The sequence below is a fragment of the Patella vulgata genome, chromosome 4 (assembly GCF_932274485.2).
Source record: "Patella vulgata chromosome 4, xgPatVulg1.2, whole genome shotgun sequence".
NCBI lineage: Eukaryota > Metazoa > Mollusca > Gastropoda > Patellidae > Patella > Patella vulgata.
In genome coordinates, this window is record NC_065882.2 from 73,987,313 (window position 1) to 74,006,310 (window position 18,998).

Sequence of the window (18,998 nt, forward strand, 5' to 3'; positions counted from 1 at the left end):
TGCACAAGACTATTATTATTGTGGAATAATTTGTACTCATAAAAAAACAAAAACAAACTCCTAATCCCCACAGGGCAAACTACATAGTGTAATGTCCTTACTATCATCAAGGTTATTCTACATTACTTCTTTTAATTTAGTAATTATTTTGTTTTCAGGGTTTGGGGAAGACATTGCAATGTATTACACTTGTTTGGACTTTGTTGGTAAGTATAATATTTTAAAAAATGTTGTCACATATTTAGACAATATTATACGTTCACAATCTCATCCCAGTCTTGTAAGTGTATTGATGTATGCAATTTTAAAAAGCAAACAACTTTGGCATATGTTTCACTGCTTTGACATGACATGGATTGTTAAAAAAATTTGACCTCCAACTTGATAAAATTTAAGTAGGAAGCAGCCGAAAAATCTGTGTAGAAAACAACTGAAAATTTGTGTATTGAACAACCAAAAATTTGTGTAACAAATCACACCACTGCTCGGCTTATTTTGTTCCATGTTCTTTGAAAATTTGTATGAGCCACAGTGGCTCAGTGAGTGTCATTGGTTCACTAACCTGGATGTCCTGTGTTCGATCCCTGTGTTGGCCGAGAAAGTTCATTAGGATTTTCCTTCATGGTTCCTCCTCATCAGTAGTGCAGGACAGAGGGACTGGCAAGGGACAGTGTATAGTCTTTAGGGTGGGATGAAAAACCAAGGTCCAGTGTAAACATTAGCATGCACATAAAAGATCCATTGGCAGTTGGAATTCGATATAAGAGTAGGCTGTAGCACCACTGTCCGGGCAAAATTTCCCTCATAGCACATTGTATGGTGTATGACTGTCTTCATTAGGCTATTCGGAGCAGAACAGTAGGATGTTAAACCCCATTAACATTTTGGTGAGGAGGGATTGTTTTAACAAATAGGGTTAGAGTACATTTAAAAATGTAAAAGACTCTGGTCTTCTATTTACCATATATATTTAACGTACCCAAAATATGTTCTTTTGAATAGTTTATTTTAACAACTGTGATATATATATATTTCTATAGAGACAGAGTCCTGATTGTTGTCCAACTGAACATAAAGGTATTATCGTATCACCCAGCAGCTTAGTCAAGGTAATTCACTTTATTAAATAGAAGGGAGGTCAGAAATACCTCCACACTGAGTTACATACCATAAGGGTTAAGCCTAGGGTTATGATTAGTTACGGTAATTCACTTTATTAAATTGGAGAGTCGATTGTCACCTGGTTTGGTCATCGCAAGGCTTCAGGTTAGGTAATCATAACCTTATTCCTTAACTAGAGTTCACGATAGATGACATTTCTGTATGAAAAAGATCTCCCCTTCCGGCCTGATCTCCAACCCAGACAGTCTGATCTCCTCAAATAGTCTGATCTCCTCAACCGGCCTGATCTCCTCAGCCGGTCTGATCTGCTCAACCAGTCTGATCTCCTCAACCGGTCTGATCTCCTCAACTGATCTGATCTCCTCGATTGATCTGTTCTCATCAACCGGTCTGATCTTCCCAACCGATCTGATTTCCTCAACTAATCTGATCTACTCAACCGGTTTGATCTTCTTAACTGATCTTCTCAACTGGTCTGATCTTCCCAACCGATCTGATTTCCTCAACCGGTCTAATCTCCTCAACCGATCTGATCTCCACAACTAGTCTGATCTCCTCAACCAGTCTGATCCCCTCAACCAATCTGATCTCCTCAACCAGTCTAATCTCAACCGATTTGATCTCCTCAACCGATATAATCTCCTCAACCAGTCTGATCTCCTCAACCGGTCTGATCTCCTCAACCGGTCTGATCTCCTCAACCGGTCTGATCTCCTCAACCAATCTGACCCCCTTAACCAGTTCGATCCCCTCAACCCGTCCGATCCCCTCAACCAGTCTGATCTGATCTTCCCAACAGGCCAGTAATGTATAGAATATAGCTTGAGAATTTGTAGCATTCTCAGGTAGATAGTTTTATTCAGTGTCATGTGGACATTTACTGGAAAAACTTTTAAATATAATGATATTCTATCTGGTAATATGAGTTTATTTATTTATACAGAACTGGTATAATGAATTTAATAAATGGTTGCCTGGAAAAGTTCGATGTCTGGTCATAGATTCTGGAACGAAGAGTGAAATAGATAAAAATCTTAGTAAGTATATTTACTGTAAAAGAAATGAAATTGGTGTTTAACGTCCTACTTTTCTTCACTAACCGGCCAAAAGATAATGTGTATGTGCCATTCAGTCAATCTGATTAAAGTACAGATCTATATTTTGTTGTGTTTTTTATTTTGATACTTTCGGTGGCCTCCACTACATGAAGATCTGACCAGTTATAGTGGGAGGTCGTGTCAGGGGTCATACAAGTGACTTTTGACCCTATGACGTCAGACATTTGATTAACCAATAAACGTGTGATGTTTCTAGTGGGTATTTGGAAATGCAACTTTGTTGCGAATGTCTACCCACTGTTTCATACACCGCATGCCAAGAACTCACCCCAACAGATCATTTGATTGACTAATTTCTCGCATCAAGTGTAGTGAAGACTAGTAAAATGAAAATTTGAACTATAAAAAAAAAATGAAATAGGATTTGTGTTTTAATCAGATCGTCTTTCAGTGCACTAGGAGGGAAATTTTGTCCTGCCAGCGCTACTTTAGCTTATACAGGTCACAATTCTATGGAATACAATTACTGCTTTTTACTGAGCGACGTTTCGACTAGGCTTCTCTAGTCATTATCAAGCAATGATAAAAAATGAAAATATGACAGGACAATATATACATGTACACAACAATGCTTAGTTAATGCTGACAAACCAGGGATGTAACTTAATTACGTGTACCTAATGGTAATCTGATTTAATTGTACGCTAATAAGTAATAATACCAATTAACCTAAAAATTTGACTAATTGATTAATGGATAAGTTGTTGTGGAGTATACACAATGATTAGTGGGTTTTAATAATACAAACGTTGCAAGAAAATGAAAATTGATGAAATGTTATCAAAGACCCCTTTCACTGAAATAAATACAAATGATAAAAGAATAGATTGTTGTGGAGTATTTACAACGATTTGATGAGGTTTTGATAATGACAACATCCCAAGAAGATGAGATTTGATTGGTGTTATGAACTAAATAATTGATATGTGGATGTTGATGCGAGTGATTACACTGATATACGAAAAACCCTTAGAACAATGACTGCACAAATGATCAATAGTCCCCTGAAGGCTGACAATTTAAAATATTGAGTGGTACTTCACTGGATGTTATAGTGATGTAGAAAAGCAGGGTTAGAAATATTGAGTGCATTAAATTACAATAACCGCAGGCCTGAAAATCAAAAATGCCTGAAAAGCAAAAATAGCTTGATAATGACTAGCTTGATAATGACTAGCTTGATAATGACTAGCTTGATAATGACTAGCTTGATAATGACTAGAGAAGCCTAGTCGATACGTCGCTCAGTAAACAGCAGTAATTGTATTCCATATTGTCACCTGTATACTCTAGTTCAATTACTAAATGCCATTGAAACAGTTTACTTTAGCTTACTCTTATTTTGAATGGTTTATTGCATATACTTTAAATCATTAGATCTGTCATTGAGTCATGTGCCATGGTTTTGAATCCCTCCGCTTATACATGATAAGGAGTAGGGTCACCTGTCCAACCTTGTGAGTTATCTCTGGGTCCTCTGGTTTCCTCCAAATGCTATAAACCCCTGTGTGCAACCAAATTATGGAAATAAAATTGAACCACATGTGAGTCCAGAAATGACCTAGTTTGTGTTGAGTGAATGTTAAACCCCATCCCTATCTCTCCCCCGTAATGTATGAATTATATAAATGTGATTGGTTTATGTTGATATCTATCGGAACGTGTCTCAAAATATCATCCTACTCGAACACTACGATCGGCTAATCAAAACTTAGTTTGTGTCCCAAAAGTCAATTTAAGATTATTTCGACAGCGATCTTTCCAATATAACTCAGCAACATTTTGGAATAAACTACCATGAGAAGTTTAAGATGCACCAACCTTATTGCAATTAAAGAGTTTATTTTAAACACACCTGTTTAAAGAATACTATGAGACATAAAAACTGTTATAGCACATAAACCATAATGTCTTTAGACTTTTTATAGCGCTATGAGCATATACTTAGTGTATGGAGTTTAGCACGTTAAAAGCGCACTATTATTATCATTATCATTATCATTATTATTATTATTGTTATTATTGTTTGATTAATCAGCTGTATATGATGATAATAATTGATACACTCATGTTTTCAGCTCAATTTATGCAGCAAAATGGAAAGCGTGTTCATCTACCTGTATTAATTATATCATACGAAACATTTCGACTACATTCCAGTGTTTTACATAAAGGTTCAGCTGGTTTTGTTATTTGTGACGAGGTTTGTGTCTTCATTATAAAACTTCTATCCTCATTTTAACCTATTAGTGATCAATTTGAGATGAGGCCTGTCTTAAGAAGCAACCTTTTATTTTTTAACACAGTAGAGATCGCTTTTGAATGCGTTTTCCTGAATGTTGATTTTTATTTTTTACTAAATCACCCATTTATGACTTGACAGGTGTCTGTCATCGCGAGGACAAAGGGGTATGTATGAATTATGCTGTCGGCAAAATCAGAACTTTTATTCGTCAGATTGCTATGTCTGATGTAACAGGTTTATTAAAGTCACAAGTCAGATTGTTCACATGTATCTCAAAAGTCAAGAGTGGGACCCCAGGGGGCTCAGCGTTCGATCCCTAGAAAGTGCATTGCGATTTTTCTGGCGTGGTTCTCCCTTGTCTGTGGTGTAGGACTTTAGGCCTGGCAAGAGACAACATATAGTCATTAGGATGGAATGAGAAAATGAAGTCATTTGTACACATTGCCGTGCACGTAAAAGAACCCTTGACAGTTGAAATTCGATATAAGAGTAGGCTGTTGTCTGGGAAAAATTTCCCTTCTAGCACATTATATTAGTCCAGTTGAGGCAGAAAAGTAAGATTTTAGGACCTCATGTCATTTCAAAAGTACTGTTTAATATAAAGACTGTTATGTAATTAAGACAGATCATTTACATATATCTTGAATCAGGTCAGATCATTTACATATATCTCGGAACGAGTCAAATCATTCACATATATCTCGAATCAAGTCAGATCATTCACATATATTTCGAATCAAGACAGATCATTTACATATATCTAGAATCAAGTCATTCATATGTAACTTGAAACGAGTCAGATCATTCACGTATATCTTGAAACAAGCCAGATCATTCACATATGTCTCAAAAGTAAAAAATATGTACTATTTTAATGTTGAGACATTTGGTACTATGTAGGGAAACACATCCAAGTATAAATGGGCTGACTTGTACAAAATAATAGCACAATTATTGTTACTATATTTGTCCACAGCGGAGTCAAATCAATAAAAAATAACTTTGAAATGGCCTTATAACTTACAGGTAAATTAGAATTGATCGATTTTAATCATTTTTGCATTAAATTAATTTTCTCTTCTTAGGATGAAACTGACCTCTTATTATATTTTAATTTCAGGGTCACAGATTAAAGAATTCCGAAAATCAAACATATCAAGCATTGAATCAATTAAACGCTAAAAGAAGAATTCTTCTATCAGGAACTCCTATACAGAATGATTTACTGGAATATTTCAGTTTAGTTCATTTTGTAAATACAGGAATATTAGGTATGTATTTGTGATGAGGTTCTCGTTGTGAGTTATAAACCGTTTTTATAATCACATTAATCATTGTAACAGGGTTTTTGTGTCTTTGTTATAATAAATCTTTTATTATCATTTTAACCCTTAACTGATTTGTGAGAGGGTTTTTGTGTCTTTGTTATAAACATTTTATTATCATTTTAACCCTTAACTGATTTGTGAGAGGGTTTTTGTGCCTTTGTTATGAGGGGATCACGGTGGCTTAGTGGCGCTCTCCGGGCATAAATTTCCCTCATAGCACACTGTATGGCGTATGCCCGTCTTCATTAACCCAGTTCGGAGCAGAACAGTAGGATGCTAAACCCCATTTCATTTCACCTTTGTTATGAACATTTTATTATCATTTTAACTCATAACTGATTTGTGAGAGGGTTTTTGTGTCTTTGTTATAAGCCTTTTATTATCATTTTAACCCATCACAGATCAATTTGTGACAAGATTTGAGTCTTAGTTTTAAACCTATTATAATGATTATAACTTGTTAGCGATTGCTGTAACCGCAGGGTTAAACTGAATATTTATATACTTGAATCTAAACAACTCTTATACTATAAACGTTTTTCAAAGAATTGTTCAACAACTTTCTACCTCAAAGATCTTCTTAATAATCTTAAACCCAATCTGTCTCGACAGATTACAAGATCTTCCAATAACCATTTATTTACCACTGACAGGATACATTTCTCTTGGAGACATTCTCCATCTGATCATTCAGAATTCAGACAGATAGTCAAATGTCTTAACATTTCTTTCATGATTTATATATTAACTAATATAGTTAAAAATGTTGTATTAGAGTGATGTCTGTCTGTGGTCTAAGGGGAGTTAACTCTTTATGTTGGGCTGTCCAAGGAAATGAAGTAATCAACATATCTGTATAATACCAATACAGGACTTTCACAATACTTATCAAAATGCAAAATTTGGGTGTCAATGTTTTCTGTTAATGATTTTTCTTTTATTTAATTCTATAGAAGCCATATCCATTTAATTCTGTAGAAACCATATCCATTTAATTCTATAGAAACCATATCCATTTAATTCATATGTTCATTATCCCAGTTGCTGCAGTAGTAGGATGTTAAATCCCATTTCATTACATTCATTAAAATTAATATAAATAATGGCCGACCAAACATTTTTGCGAAATTTTGTGATTCTTGACAGTTATTTACTGTATTGAAATTTAATTTGGTATCTTACGATAATCAAATATTCGATTCCTTGAAAAAGTCCATAAACAAATATAAAAATTGTTCAAACTAATGCCTGAAAATGGAGTTTGCAATATATTTCAATATGATCTTGGGTCCCATTAAACAGCCCCGAAAATGGAGTTTGCAATATATTGCAATATGATCTTGGGTCCCAATAAACACCCCCGAGTTTGCAATATATTGCAATATGATCTTGGGTCCCAATAAACAGCCCTACATCTACATGTAAGTGTATGAAACTTATGTATTTTAGGCACAGCACAAGAATTCAAACGTAAATTTGAGACGCCAATATTAAGAGGAAGAGATGCTGGTGCGTCTGATTCTGATCATAAAAAAGGAGAAGAAAAATTACAAGAGGTTTGATGATTTCTGTTTAATAAATAATAATAATAATAATAAAATTCAAACTTAATTAAAGGGGCCTTATTGGAGATTAGATAAAGAGCTGGCAGTTCTCACTGTACTGGTTAAAAACTAGATAATGTAAAGGGAATTTGCTGAAAATTTCACTCAAATTGATCTACTCTGAACCGAGAATTTAGCGATTGAATTTTAGGCCGAGCCTCGATCATCATTACTAAAGTCTGTATGATAAAAAACATAGTCTCGATTATTCCATTTTGGGATTTAATCATCAATGAGCTTTAGCAGCAGATTGAATTAAAATCTAGTAAATATCACAGGCTAGCGATGACACCGAGAGTTGATTATGGCCTGGATCAGTTAATTAATGTCTAATTACAGATTTACATTAAATTTCAGGCCCAAAGAAAGACCTGCAATAGGCAGATTTGGCTCTTGCATAATGTATGTTTATGTTTGCATGGAAGTATTCTGTTGTTGTGCTAGAATCAATGAATGTTTCAGTTGAATTTAAGTCCAATTTATCATTGTCCCAAATCAATTGTCCAATATAAATTTATTATATTCTTCAATATTGAATTGTTATTTCAGTTGGCAGCCATTGTGAATAAATGTATTATCAGAAGAACTCAAGCTCTTCTTACTAAATATCTTCCTGTTAAAAGTAAGTTATTCTAAATATCTTCATGTTTAAAGTAAGTTATTCTAAATATCTTTATGTTAAAAGTAAGTTATTCTAAATATCTTCATGTTCAAAGTAAGTTATTCTAAATATTTTCCTGTTAAAAGTAAGTTATTCTAAATATCTTCATGTTAAAAGTAAGTTATTCTATATATATTCATGTTAAAAGTAAGTTATTCAAATATCTTCAAATTTACTCAATTTTCAATCACTGTTTATGAGAAATATCTTTTTGATCCAGAAACACTAAACATTGTACATAGTTTCTAATTGATGTATTTGGTACATTAAAACAACAAACGTTTTATAAAGGGCTAAATTTTAGTTAAAATAAGACGAATAATTTTGAGTGAATACTTAAAGGAGCTAAATCGCTAACATTTGGGAACTAGAAATTGACAAAAGTGGGTCGCAACACATATAATACTGTAATATGAATGTATAAAATCTGATTTACATTCAATGGTTTCTGTTTTTACTCCAATTTCAAATCAGTTATGTTCGGCGAAATTAGCCAGCAGTGTCAAGCGAGTGCAAATTTCTAGCGTCCGGTTATTCCAGTCTACATATGCCGTTTGATTTGGTGCAATGTGTCTAGCCTTGTCCCTCGAGTCTCTTGATACAACTGGGACTGAAGCGCATTATGGTACACGATTCATGTACCAATGGTAAAATGTTTATTTTGTCTTAAATATTGGATATCAAAAGCCCATCTTTTTCCGGTAAGATCACGACATGAATGTTGATTTAATTTGACAAATAATTCGTGTTTTCAATGTTGAAGATTTTTGATGATATTGAGTTAGAGACTTAGCTACTTTAACTTGAGCCTGAGAATGCTTTGTGAACTCAGGGCCTAGTTTTCCCTTGTCAGTGGTGCAGGACGGGTCCCATGTGTGTACCACTGGCAGCACATTGAAGACCCCTTGACATTTGGAAATAAAGAGTAACTCGACTGTTTAGGCAAACTTTTCCTGTGTGACGTGTGTCTGTCTTTATTTTTTAGCCTGGAAAATCCCATTTAATTTCATTTTGTTTCACTAAAATTTTAAAAATACATGAATGTCATTCAGGAAATATCAATAATTAAATCTGAATGTTTAAAAATTTATTTTTTAATCCCCAGTTGAAGAAGTTGTTTGCTGCAGATTAACACCATTACAGATGGCGCTGTATAAATCATTTGTTGATTCCCGAGCGGAAGAATTAGAGACAAGCGGTAAAATGTCTGTCAGCAGTTTATCTTCAATAACGCAACTTAAGAAACTCTGTAATCGTAAGTTATCAAGCTAGTTTCATTGTCTTAGATGGGATAACTAATACTTTTTTCACAACGGCCTGCTTTTATTATATAAGGTTGTAAGTTCTGATATATTTTGAAGATGTAGAATTGTACAGGATTGATTCTAATAACTAATAAATAAAAATTGATGTCTGATTGGGCATATTTCTGGTCGAACATTTGCAGACTTGTGTAGGTCATGTCCGTCATATACATGCAAAACCATATGCGCGGTCTAGACACATCCACCATTCACCTAATAAACAACTACACCAACTTTAAACAATCTACCATAATTAGAAAGGCTGGGGACAACAAATAAGGTCTGTCATTGAGTCAAGTGGAGTTGTTTCAATTCCCAGCTCATGGGTTTTCTCTAGCTCCTCTGGTTACTTCCCACTGCTAAAGACCCCAAGAGAATTATTGAAATAAAATTGAACCATATGTCAGTCAACAGCTACAATATGACATAGTTTGTGTCGAGTGGACGTTAAACACCATTTCTCTCTCTCTGTCTTTTCGAAATGTAACGATTATATGGTATATTTTTAGATCCTGATTTAATTTATGATAAATGTGTAGAAGGAAGTGTTGGATTTGAAGATTTGTTAGATATTTATCCACCTGGTTATAATCTTAAAACCGTTAATCCAGCTTTATCAGGTATGTCTGTATTATATACCCTTATTATCCTCTTCATTAGCCTTGGTGCAGAAAGGCAGGACTATTTAAAAGTGACTTTCTACAGGGTACTATTTAAAAGGGTCCCTCCCTTCACTCCGTCTGTGGGGGATCACGTGGCTAAGTGGGTAAGACACTGGCTCGCTAGCCTGGAGGTCGGATGTTCGATCCCTGCATTGGCTTAGAAAGTCCATCCAGATTTTCCGGCGTGGTTTCCCCTTGTCAGTGATGCAGGACGGAGGGCCTGACAAGGACAGCTGTCTAGTCATTTGGATGGGACGAAAAACCGAGGTCCTATGTACATATTGGTGTGCACGTAAAAGATCCCTTGGCAGTTGGAATTCGATATAAGGGTAGGCCGTAGCGCCGCTGCCCGGGCAAAATTTCCCTCATAGCACACTGTATGGCGTATGCCCGTCTTCATTACCCCAGTTTAGGAGCAGAACAGTAGGACGTTAAACCCCATTTCATTTCATTTCCATCCATCTGAGGAATGTCTGCACATGTTACCCAGAGTGATTGTTCCATGCTCTTTAGGCATATTACTGTGTCAATAATTAATGAGTGTCATCTATTTATTTTGGGATGAAGGTGTGCAACATCAGCCTCACTGTTTGCTTGTTTTATATTACATGTTATAGTATTCATGTTTTAGATACATTATTGGCTGTGATTAGATCAACATCCAGTGATAAAGTTGTTATTGTTTTATAATCATCAACTAGGGATAAAGTTGTTCATGTTTTATAATCAACAACTAGGGATAAAGTTGTTATTGTTTTGTAGTCAACAACCAGTCACAAAGTTGTTGATGTTTTATAATAACAACCACTGATTAAGTTGCTTTTGTTTTATAATCAACAACCAGTGATAAAGTTGTTGATGTTTTATAATAACAACCCCTGATTAAGTTGCTTTTGTTTTATAATCAACAACCAGTGATAAAGTTGTTCATGTTTTATAATCAACAACCAGTGATAAAGTTGTTCATGTTTTATAATAAAAACCAGTGATAAAGTTGTTGATGTTTTATAATAACAACCAGTGATAAAGTTGATTTTGTTTTATAATCAACAACCAGGGATAACGTTGTTCATGTTTTATAATCAACAACCAGTGATAAAGTTATTGTTTTATAAACAACAACCCGTGATAAAGTTGTTTATGTTTTATATTACAGGAAAGTTTATAGTTTTAGATACATTATTAGCTGTGGTTAAATCAACATCCAGTGATAAAGTTGTTCTTGTCTCTAATTATACTCAAACTCTGGATTTGTTTGAAAAACTCTGCAGGCAGAGAAAGTAAGTATCTTTAATATAATTTACAAGCATCAAAAGTCTGATAATAGTATATACGAACCACGAACCAAGCATGACCTCATCATCGCCATTTTGGCAATGTCGTCATATCAAAAATAAATGCAGAGTTTATTAATATCCAAGGAACAAGCATGACAAGTTTCATGTCGATCGTATTAGAATTGGCAGAGTCTTAGCCTTTTTGTGAAGAGCATTGCCTCCAACAAGAAGAACAAAAACAAGAACAACCCGATGAGATGTGCTTGTCGCTCAGTTCCTGGCCCAAAAATAAAAGTAGTGGTAACAGACAGTCCAACAAAAGCACGTTGTGATCATAAGGTCTGTCATTGGGCTGGGTCACCTGGCATGGTTTTGATTCCCCAGTTGTATTTTACACGGAGTAGGGTCGCCTGTCCAACCTTGTGGGTTTTCTCCAGGTCCTCAGGTTTCCTCCCACTGCTAAAGACCCCTACGTGCTAACGAATTATAGAAATAAAAAAAATTGAACCATATGTTAGTCCTGAAATGACCTACTTTGTGTCGCGTGGATGTTAAAACCCATTTCTCTCTCTCTTATGTTGTTTTTGCTAATGACTATGTTTGTTATTTCTCTGTTTTCAGTTATTTATTTGTAAGACTTGATGGAACTATGACAGTTAAGAAAAGAGCCAAAATCGTTGAAAGATTTAATAATCCATCGGTAAGTAGCTTAATGGTAATATAACGAAATCACAAGTTTCAAATCCCAATTAAAAACTCACTTGTTCAAACAATCTTATGTTGACTAAATTTTTTGAACTGACATATATATAGTTTATTGCTGTTAAAAGCGCTTTGAGCATGCTTATTGATGGATTTGGTGCTCAAGAAATGGACATTTATATATATAACTAGAATCTAATTAAAATCTGTGAATATCTATAAAATTCTACAACGAGATCACTCTGATTAACTCATTGTAAATCCATGATTATCTGTAAAATCAGGGATTTTGTTTGGGTAATTAAAATGTCTTAACATGTTTGAATTAATAGGAATAGAGGAGGGGGGGACGGCAACACCCCCAGTGTGGCTGTACCAGCCGGTAGTTCTGTTTATATTATTTTAACTACATGTATGTGATAAATTTATTGAACAGCAAAAATTCCTCTCGGGATTTTTGAGCATGGTTTCACCATTGTCAGTGGTTCAGGATAGAAGGCTTGGTAAGGAATAGTGTCTTCTCTTTTGAATTGGTGTACACGTAAAAGAACCCTCGACAGGTCGATTACGCAGAAACAACTTAGGTCAAGATTTAACCCATATATACTTTATGCCCTATGCCCGTCTTCATTAGCCTATATGCTGCAGAAGGAAGTTAAAGTCTGTTGTTATTTTGTTCATACCTATATTTAGGGCTGGACAGATTGAGACTATATATTTAATTCCAAGACTTATTATAGCTTTGAACTTCCAGTGAGTCTCTATGGCTCAGTGAATAAGGCACTGGCTCACTAACCAGAAGACCCCATGTTCAATCCATGAAGTCTTCCAACCCACAATTAACCCATGAAACGAGAATTAAAATGACTCATCTATTATTTCAGAGTCCTGAGTTTATCTTTATGTTGAGTAGTAAAGCTGGTGGGTGTGGTCTAAATCTTATTGGTGCAAATCGATTGGTTATGTTTGATCCTGACTGGAATCCAGCCAATGATGATCAAGCTATGGCTAGATGTTGGCGTGATGGACAGAAGAAACAGTGCTATATTTATAGATTAATTGCTGTAAGTATTGTCGTATAATTACTAGTTTACTCTAACAATATTGGAGTTATTTCCCTTTTGTTCATTCTTTTGTATTAGAGTTATTTCCGGTTAATAAAGGACCTTGACCTTCGGGTCCCACACCTTCTGGTGTGTGGGTGAACTGCACAATGGCTCTGTTAATTGTTTTGCTTTAGCGAGTTTGCTCAATCCGATAGCATCGGAATTGATGACCGGTTTAATGGATCCCAATACCACATGGTGAAGATGCCGCTTGTCGTCAATTAAGAATTTTCAACAATTTGTGATAGATGATCAACATTTTCTGATTTGGCCATGGTGAAGATTTTCGCGGGGTTCCGAAGAATGTAGAATTTTGACCAGTTTTTCTGAGTCAAAGGACCTAACTTCGTGGCAGTAATTTTTTTTACAACTTGAAGATATTTGATATGCAGAGTTCGACTTAGTTTTGACTATACAGCAGTCGAAGAACTTATTTTTCAACGAATGATGTCGTCGATTTAGAGAAGCAGATGATTTTTCTTTTAGAGAAGCAGACGATTTTTTTGCCAACATGCAGCAGAAGAGTTTTTGTGCCAGCGTTAGTTTTGTTGTCTAACGTGACTTTTTTTTGACGTTTTTTGGTGTTTTGGACATTGATATAGGTCTATAAGAGTCAATTTGCTGGTTTTGTGACAATTTTGTGAATTTTTGCACGGGATTGATTAATCGCACGTGCTTGTGAAAAGTTATGTGCCCTTGGTTGACTTGGTGGCGCTGAATTCAAGATGGCTGACAATTTTCTGATTTTCAACAATTTCGTCATTGCGAATGCCGAGTGAACTGTATTTCCAGTATTTGTGAACTGTGTTTCCAGTATTTGTGACATTTCAATTTTTAATATCGTTTTTTTACCAGTATAATTGGTGACGCTGAATATTAATATTACGATGTTCTTTATTGACATTAATCTTTGCGTGTAATACGTGTCGCACTGTCGGTGATGTCTTCAATTTTTTTCACATTCATATGTGTGATGTTATGATGATGTAAATATGTTCCAGTTCTTTTAAGGTCATATCCAATTATATTACATCATGTCATAGATGCCAACAGTTCAAACCCAAAACAGATTCGTTAAGACTTTATCATCCCAGAATACCTAATGAATATCGCACTTTTCATAGAATGTGCTTAGATTTTAAATCCATGCCTGTTACTCCAACTGGGTTTCGTCATTTATTAGTTGCTTGTGACGAACTTACTAGATTTATGATATGTATTCCTCTTAAGAGTTTAGATGCTGAAACAATTGCCGAAGCAATTATTCAGAAAATAGTGTGCATATTTGGTCCGCCAAGTTTACTTATTACTGATGCACAATCATCTTTGACAGGAAGTTTAGTTAAGTCTTTATGTAATGCTTTACAAATTAATCATCAATTAATTAGTGTAGCTAATCATGGAAGTTTACTTGTAGAACGTCATATACGCTCTATATCTGACTTACTAAAGTATAATTTGAACCAGTATGGAACAGATTGGGTTCGTTTTGTCTCAACTAGTACATATGCGTACAATTTTTTTTCCTCAGCTCATATAGGTAATTTTAGTCCATATGAACTAGCTTTTGGAAAGGCTCCTCGAAATTTAACTAATATTGTATGGAGTTATGATAATAATGTATCTCATTCATATAGTGACTATTTTGAGCATTTGGAGCAAAGGTTTGCCAATGTTTCAGATGTTGTATTGGATTTGCCAAGAAGGCAAAAACAATTGCAGAATGATAGTGTGTCCCATTCAATTGGTAGGAGTCCTATAGTCTCACATCAAATAGTGAAAAGATTCGTGCAGATTGGTGTGGACCTCTTATTGTACATCAGATATTGGATAGAACACATTTTATGTTAGCGACTTTACAAGGTAAAGTTCTTCCTGATGTGTATAGCATTAATCGATTGAAACCATGTTTCATTAGAGCAAATAACCCAACTAAGACATTTTCTCATATAAATAACTTAAAGTGTTATTTAAGTAAAGAGAGTAATAATAATACAACACTATTAGATAGTATAGAGAATAGTTGTCAATTTACAGATGTGCAAGGTAACTTTTTGCCAGAATATGATGATTCTTCTATTTTGTATAATAGATTTACTAGTCCAATAAATATGGATTCGTTAATTCAAAATAGTCATTCAAATCTTAACCTTGCTTGTATGAGTATTTTAAAAGATTCTCAATTTCAAAGTCAATTGCTTAATATTCATATTAAGAAATGTCGTTTTAAGTATGGCAATTTACAGTTATTAATTAATTTTGATATGAATAATCCTAAGATTTCAGAATGGATTGACGTAAGAAATGATAAGATGTTATGTGATATTGCTGAAAATCTTATTGAGAATAATCAACTTAATATTGTTGGTAGTCCTTGTCACTTTCTTTAAGAGATAATTTTGTGAGTAATCTTATGTGTTGTAGATATTTTACTTTGTTCAAAGTACTTCAAAGTCATATTTAGATGTTCTTTTGAATTTTCTCTACGCACTATTGTTAGTTAATATGTTAGTAATTTGCTTCCTTATTGAACAGCTCTTTGTAATTTGTAATACTTATATTTCTATATTGTTCATTAGGTCATAGTTATTATGTCAACTGATTGAGCTTAATGTTATTATTAGCATTATTATATTGTATTACTACAAGATAATCTTTTTATATTAATATTGCTTTGAATCACATTTTTGTATTTGTCTGTTTTAATACATTTTCGTATGAATGTGTGAACGAATGTTTGGTACTTTAATTTTCATATTTTTCAATTATGTATATTCCCTTATTTTGTTTCCGAGGGAGCCTTTCTTTAATAGGAGGGATGTCGTATAATTACTAGTTTACTCTAACAATATTGGAGTTATTTCCCTTTTGTTCATTCTTTTGTATTAGAGTTATTTCCGGTTAATAAAGGACCTTGACCTTCGGGTCCCACACCTTCTGGTGTGTGGGTGAACTGCACAATGGCTCTGTTAATTATTTTGCTTTAGCGAGTTTGCTCAATCCGATAGCATCGGAATTGATGACCGGTTTAATGGATCCCAATACCACAGTATGTTGGACAGAATCTTTTAGAACCTTATTTCGATAAATTTCTAGAAGATAAAAATAACATTCTGGGACAAGTTATGGAAGTGGTGACCAAGACCAAGTTCTTCTTTAATTTGATTATTTCCATATTTAATGAGGGGGGTTAAATGGCTGAATGGTTAGTGCGTGTGCGCTGTATCATAAGGTCTGTCAGTGAGTCAACTGACCTGGTTTCGATTCCCCGGTTGTATGTGACAAGGAGTAGGGTCGTCCGTCCAACCTCGTGCATTTTCTCCGGGTCATTTGGTTTCCTCCCACTGCTAAAGACAAAATTGAACCATGTGTTAGTCTCGAAATTACCTACTTTGTGTCAAGTGGATGTTAAACCCTGTTTCTCTCTCTCTCTATCTCATATTTAATGTTACGTAATGTAAATTTTGTTTTCAGACTGGTACAATAGAAGAAAAGATATTTCAGAGACAGGCTCACAAGAAAGCATTAAGTAGTTGTGTTATCGATAAAGAAGAAGATGTAGAAAGACATTTTAGTTTAGATGAATTACGAGATTTATTTAAGCTCAATGAAAATACTGTCAGTGATACTCATGAAAAGTAAGTTCTTCGATTGCACTAAAGTCTAGGGGAGTGGGGGGATTGATCACATGTGCTTTATGTCATAAGGGTTGTCATTGAGTCTAATGGCATGGTTTCAATCCCAAGGTCGTCTTCCCAACCTTGTGTGTTTTCTCCAGGTACCCTGGGGTTTTTTTCCAATGTTATTGAAAAAAAATCAACCCTTTTTTTTTTTCCTATGTTATTAAAAAAAAAAATTCATCCCTAGTCCCGAATTGACCTACTTTGTGTTGAGTAAATGTTAAACCCATTTTAAAAATTGACCATTAGGCAAAATTGTGTGGTTAAATTCTTTTGCTCATTTCTTATTTTACAATATATTAAAGGGACATTATGAAAGATGTAATAGTTAAAAACTTGATAAAAGTGAAGGGAATATGCTGAAAATTTCAGTAAAATTGCTCCACTCTGAACCAAGATATTAGCGTCGGAATTTAAGCCTAGCCTCGATCATCATTGCTAATGTCTTGATTATCCATTTTTGGATTAAATCATCAATGAGGGTTGAGCAACAAATTGGATTCAAGTCCAGTGAAAATCGGACACATAAGATGGCATCGAGAGTTGATTACCGTCTTGTCATGTTAATAAATGTCTAATTAATAGTTTATGTAAAGAGCTGCAATAGGCTGATTTAGCTCTTGTATAATGTATGGTTAAATTTTTTGTTATTTACAGATTTAAGTGTCGTCGTTGTGTGAACAATATTCAAGTCCGTCCACCTGCACCAGACACAGATTGCAATTCCGATTTGTCCCAGTGGAATCACTGTGCTGATAAAAAAGGACTCGTTGATTTGGCATTAAAGTCAGCGTGGGATTCGGCCATTTCCTTTACGTTTTATCATCACAGTCATGAAGAACAACGAAAAACTGTGTAGATTTTCTGGGGGGGTTTTATGGACAACTTTCATCTCAAGCAGAAGACTTTTTTGTGATTATAGAGATTGACTTTGTTATTGTAAACTGAAGACTTTATTTATGATCTTCAGAAAGAACTGCAGATTTTATTTCAAGAGATTAAGATGACTGCTTTATAGTGCTGAATGTACATAATTCCAAGCCTTTGTTAACAGATGACTGAGTTACTCCAAGACCTTTCTAGACAACTGCAGATCTTAGCAGAGCTCATCAGTGGGCCCCCTTAGCTCACGAGTTAATGAACAGGGGCCCCATACTCCGGGCCATGTAATTATTCTGTAAGGGCCGTTATGGTTTTGTATACCGTATGTAATGAAATACCTGGTGTACACTTGAAACAAGGTTATACGCTGGCCTACTATGTTGGCTGCCCTGCATCTTAGCCTTGAAAGTCAAGTCTAGGTCACATTTGAATGGCCTTAATAAATGTTCCAGGCCTTAGGCCTACTTTTGTAAATATTCTGTCTGTAATATCTCAGCATGAGTGCTGAAAAGAACTCACGTTACAAGGACATAATGGGGATACTCGATTTTCACTCTGGAACGTTGATGGAATTGCAATCAAGTGATGCGAAATTCAGTCCTGTCACAGTTCTGTCAGCCCCGATAACAGAGGTGGTGTGAGTAGAATCGTGTCATGGTTCGTTTGATAGGTTTTCTCATGCAGTCGCCGGATGCTTTATAGCCCCAAATTCCCATTTTTAATCGATTGTCACTATTTTTGGGTTTGACAGATTTCAGTTCCGGAACGTGATCTACATCGGTCATAATTCCTTGGGGGACAATTACAGTTTATGATGGAATGTTTGGACTAGGGTTCTTCTAATCTATATCATTAAAATGATGCCATTAAAACATTTTAATCCTTGTATATCTGTGTAACTGTAAACTTAAATTAATTGATGAGATAATAAATCCTCAACGAAATCTTCATTAACCTATCTTTCAAACCCACACAGTTTGGTGTTAAGCATTGGGTTCATGAGAGGATGAACCCTATCGGTATTCAGTATTCCACGACATTCCATTCCGGTTTTGTCCTCTCTTTGCCGAAACCCATATGAACTCATTGATGCGGTAGTTGTTAAGGATTCTTTTCAAATTTGGTGTTAAGCATTCAAGTCAGCAGAGGATATAAGTATAATTAACATTAGCCCATACTTGATAACTCAGTAAAATGCACAGTAGATATCAGTCTTATTACCATTAGATTATATTTTATAACATCATAGACAATATTCCACAGTAGATACCAGTCTAATTACCATTAGATCATACTTTATAACCCAG

At 34.8% G+C, this 18,998-nt stretch overlaps 1 protein-coding gene across 1 annotated transcript in view; it reads left to right on the forward strand.

The window, feature by feature from the left end:
* The window catches only part of LOC126819775 (DNA repair and recombination protein RAD54-like), a 31,164-nt gene extending 12,523 nt beyond the window's left edge, over nt 1-18,641 (forward strand). Inside the window, exons 8-21 of the mRNA XM_050547997.2 lie at nt 159-206; nt 1,041-1,109; nt 2,066-2,159; nt 4,319-4,443; nt 5,606-5,756; nt 7,263-7,369; nt 7,967-8,039; nt 9,184-9,333; nt 9,892-10,002; nt 11,201-11,324; nt 11,943-12,021; nt 12,908-13,087; nt 16,604-16,767; nt 17,467-18,641. Coding sequence (XP_050403954.2) covers nt 159-206; nt 1,041-1,109; nt 2,066-2,159; nt 4,319-4,443; nt 5,606-5,756; nt 7,263-7,369; nt 7,967-8,039; nt 9,184-9,333; nt 9,892-10,002; nt 11,201-11,324; nt 11,943-12,021; nt 12,908-13,087; nt 16,604-16,767; nt 17,467-17,668 — 1,677 coding nt within the window. The 3' untranslated portion in view covers nt 17,669-18,641. The remainder of the gene's footprint in view (nt 1-158; nt 207-1,040; nt 1,110-2,065; nt 2,160-4,318; nt 4,444-5,605; nt 5,757-7,262; nt 7,370-7,966; nt 8,040-9,183; nt 9,334-9,891; nt 10,003-11,200; nt 11,325-11,942; nt 12,022-12,907; nt 13,088-16,603; nt 16,768-17,466) is intronic.
* The last annotated feature ends 357 nt before the right edge of the window (nt 18,642-18,998 follow it).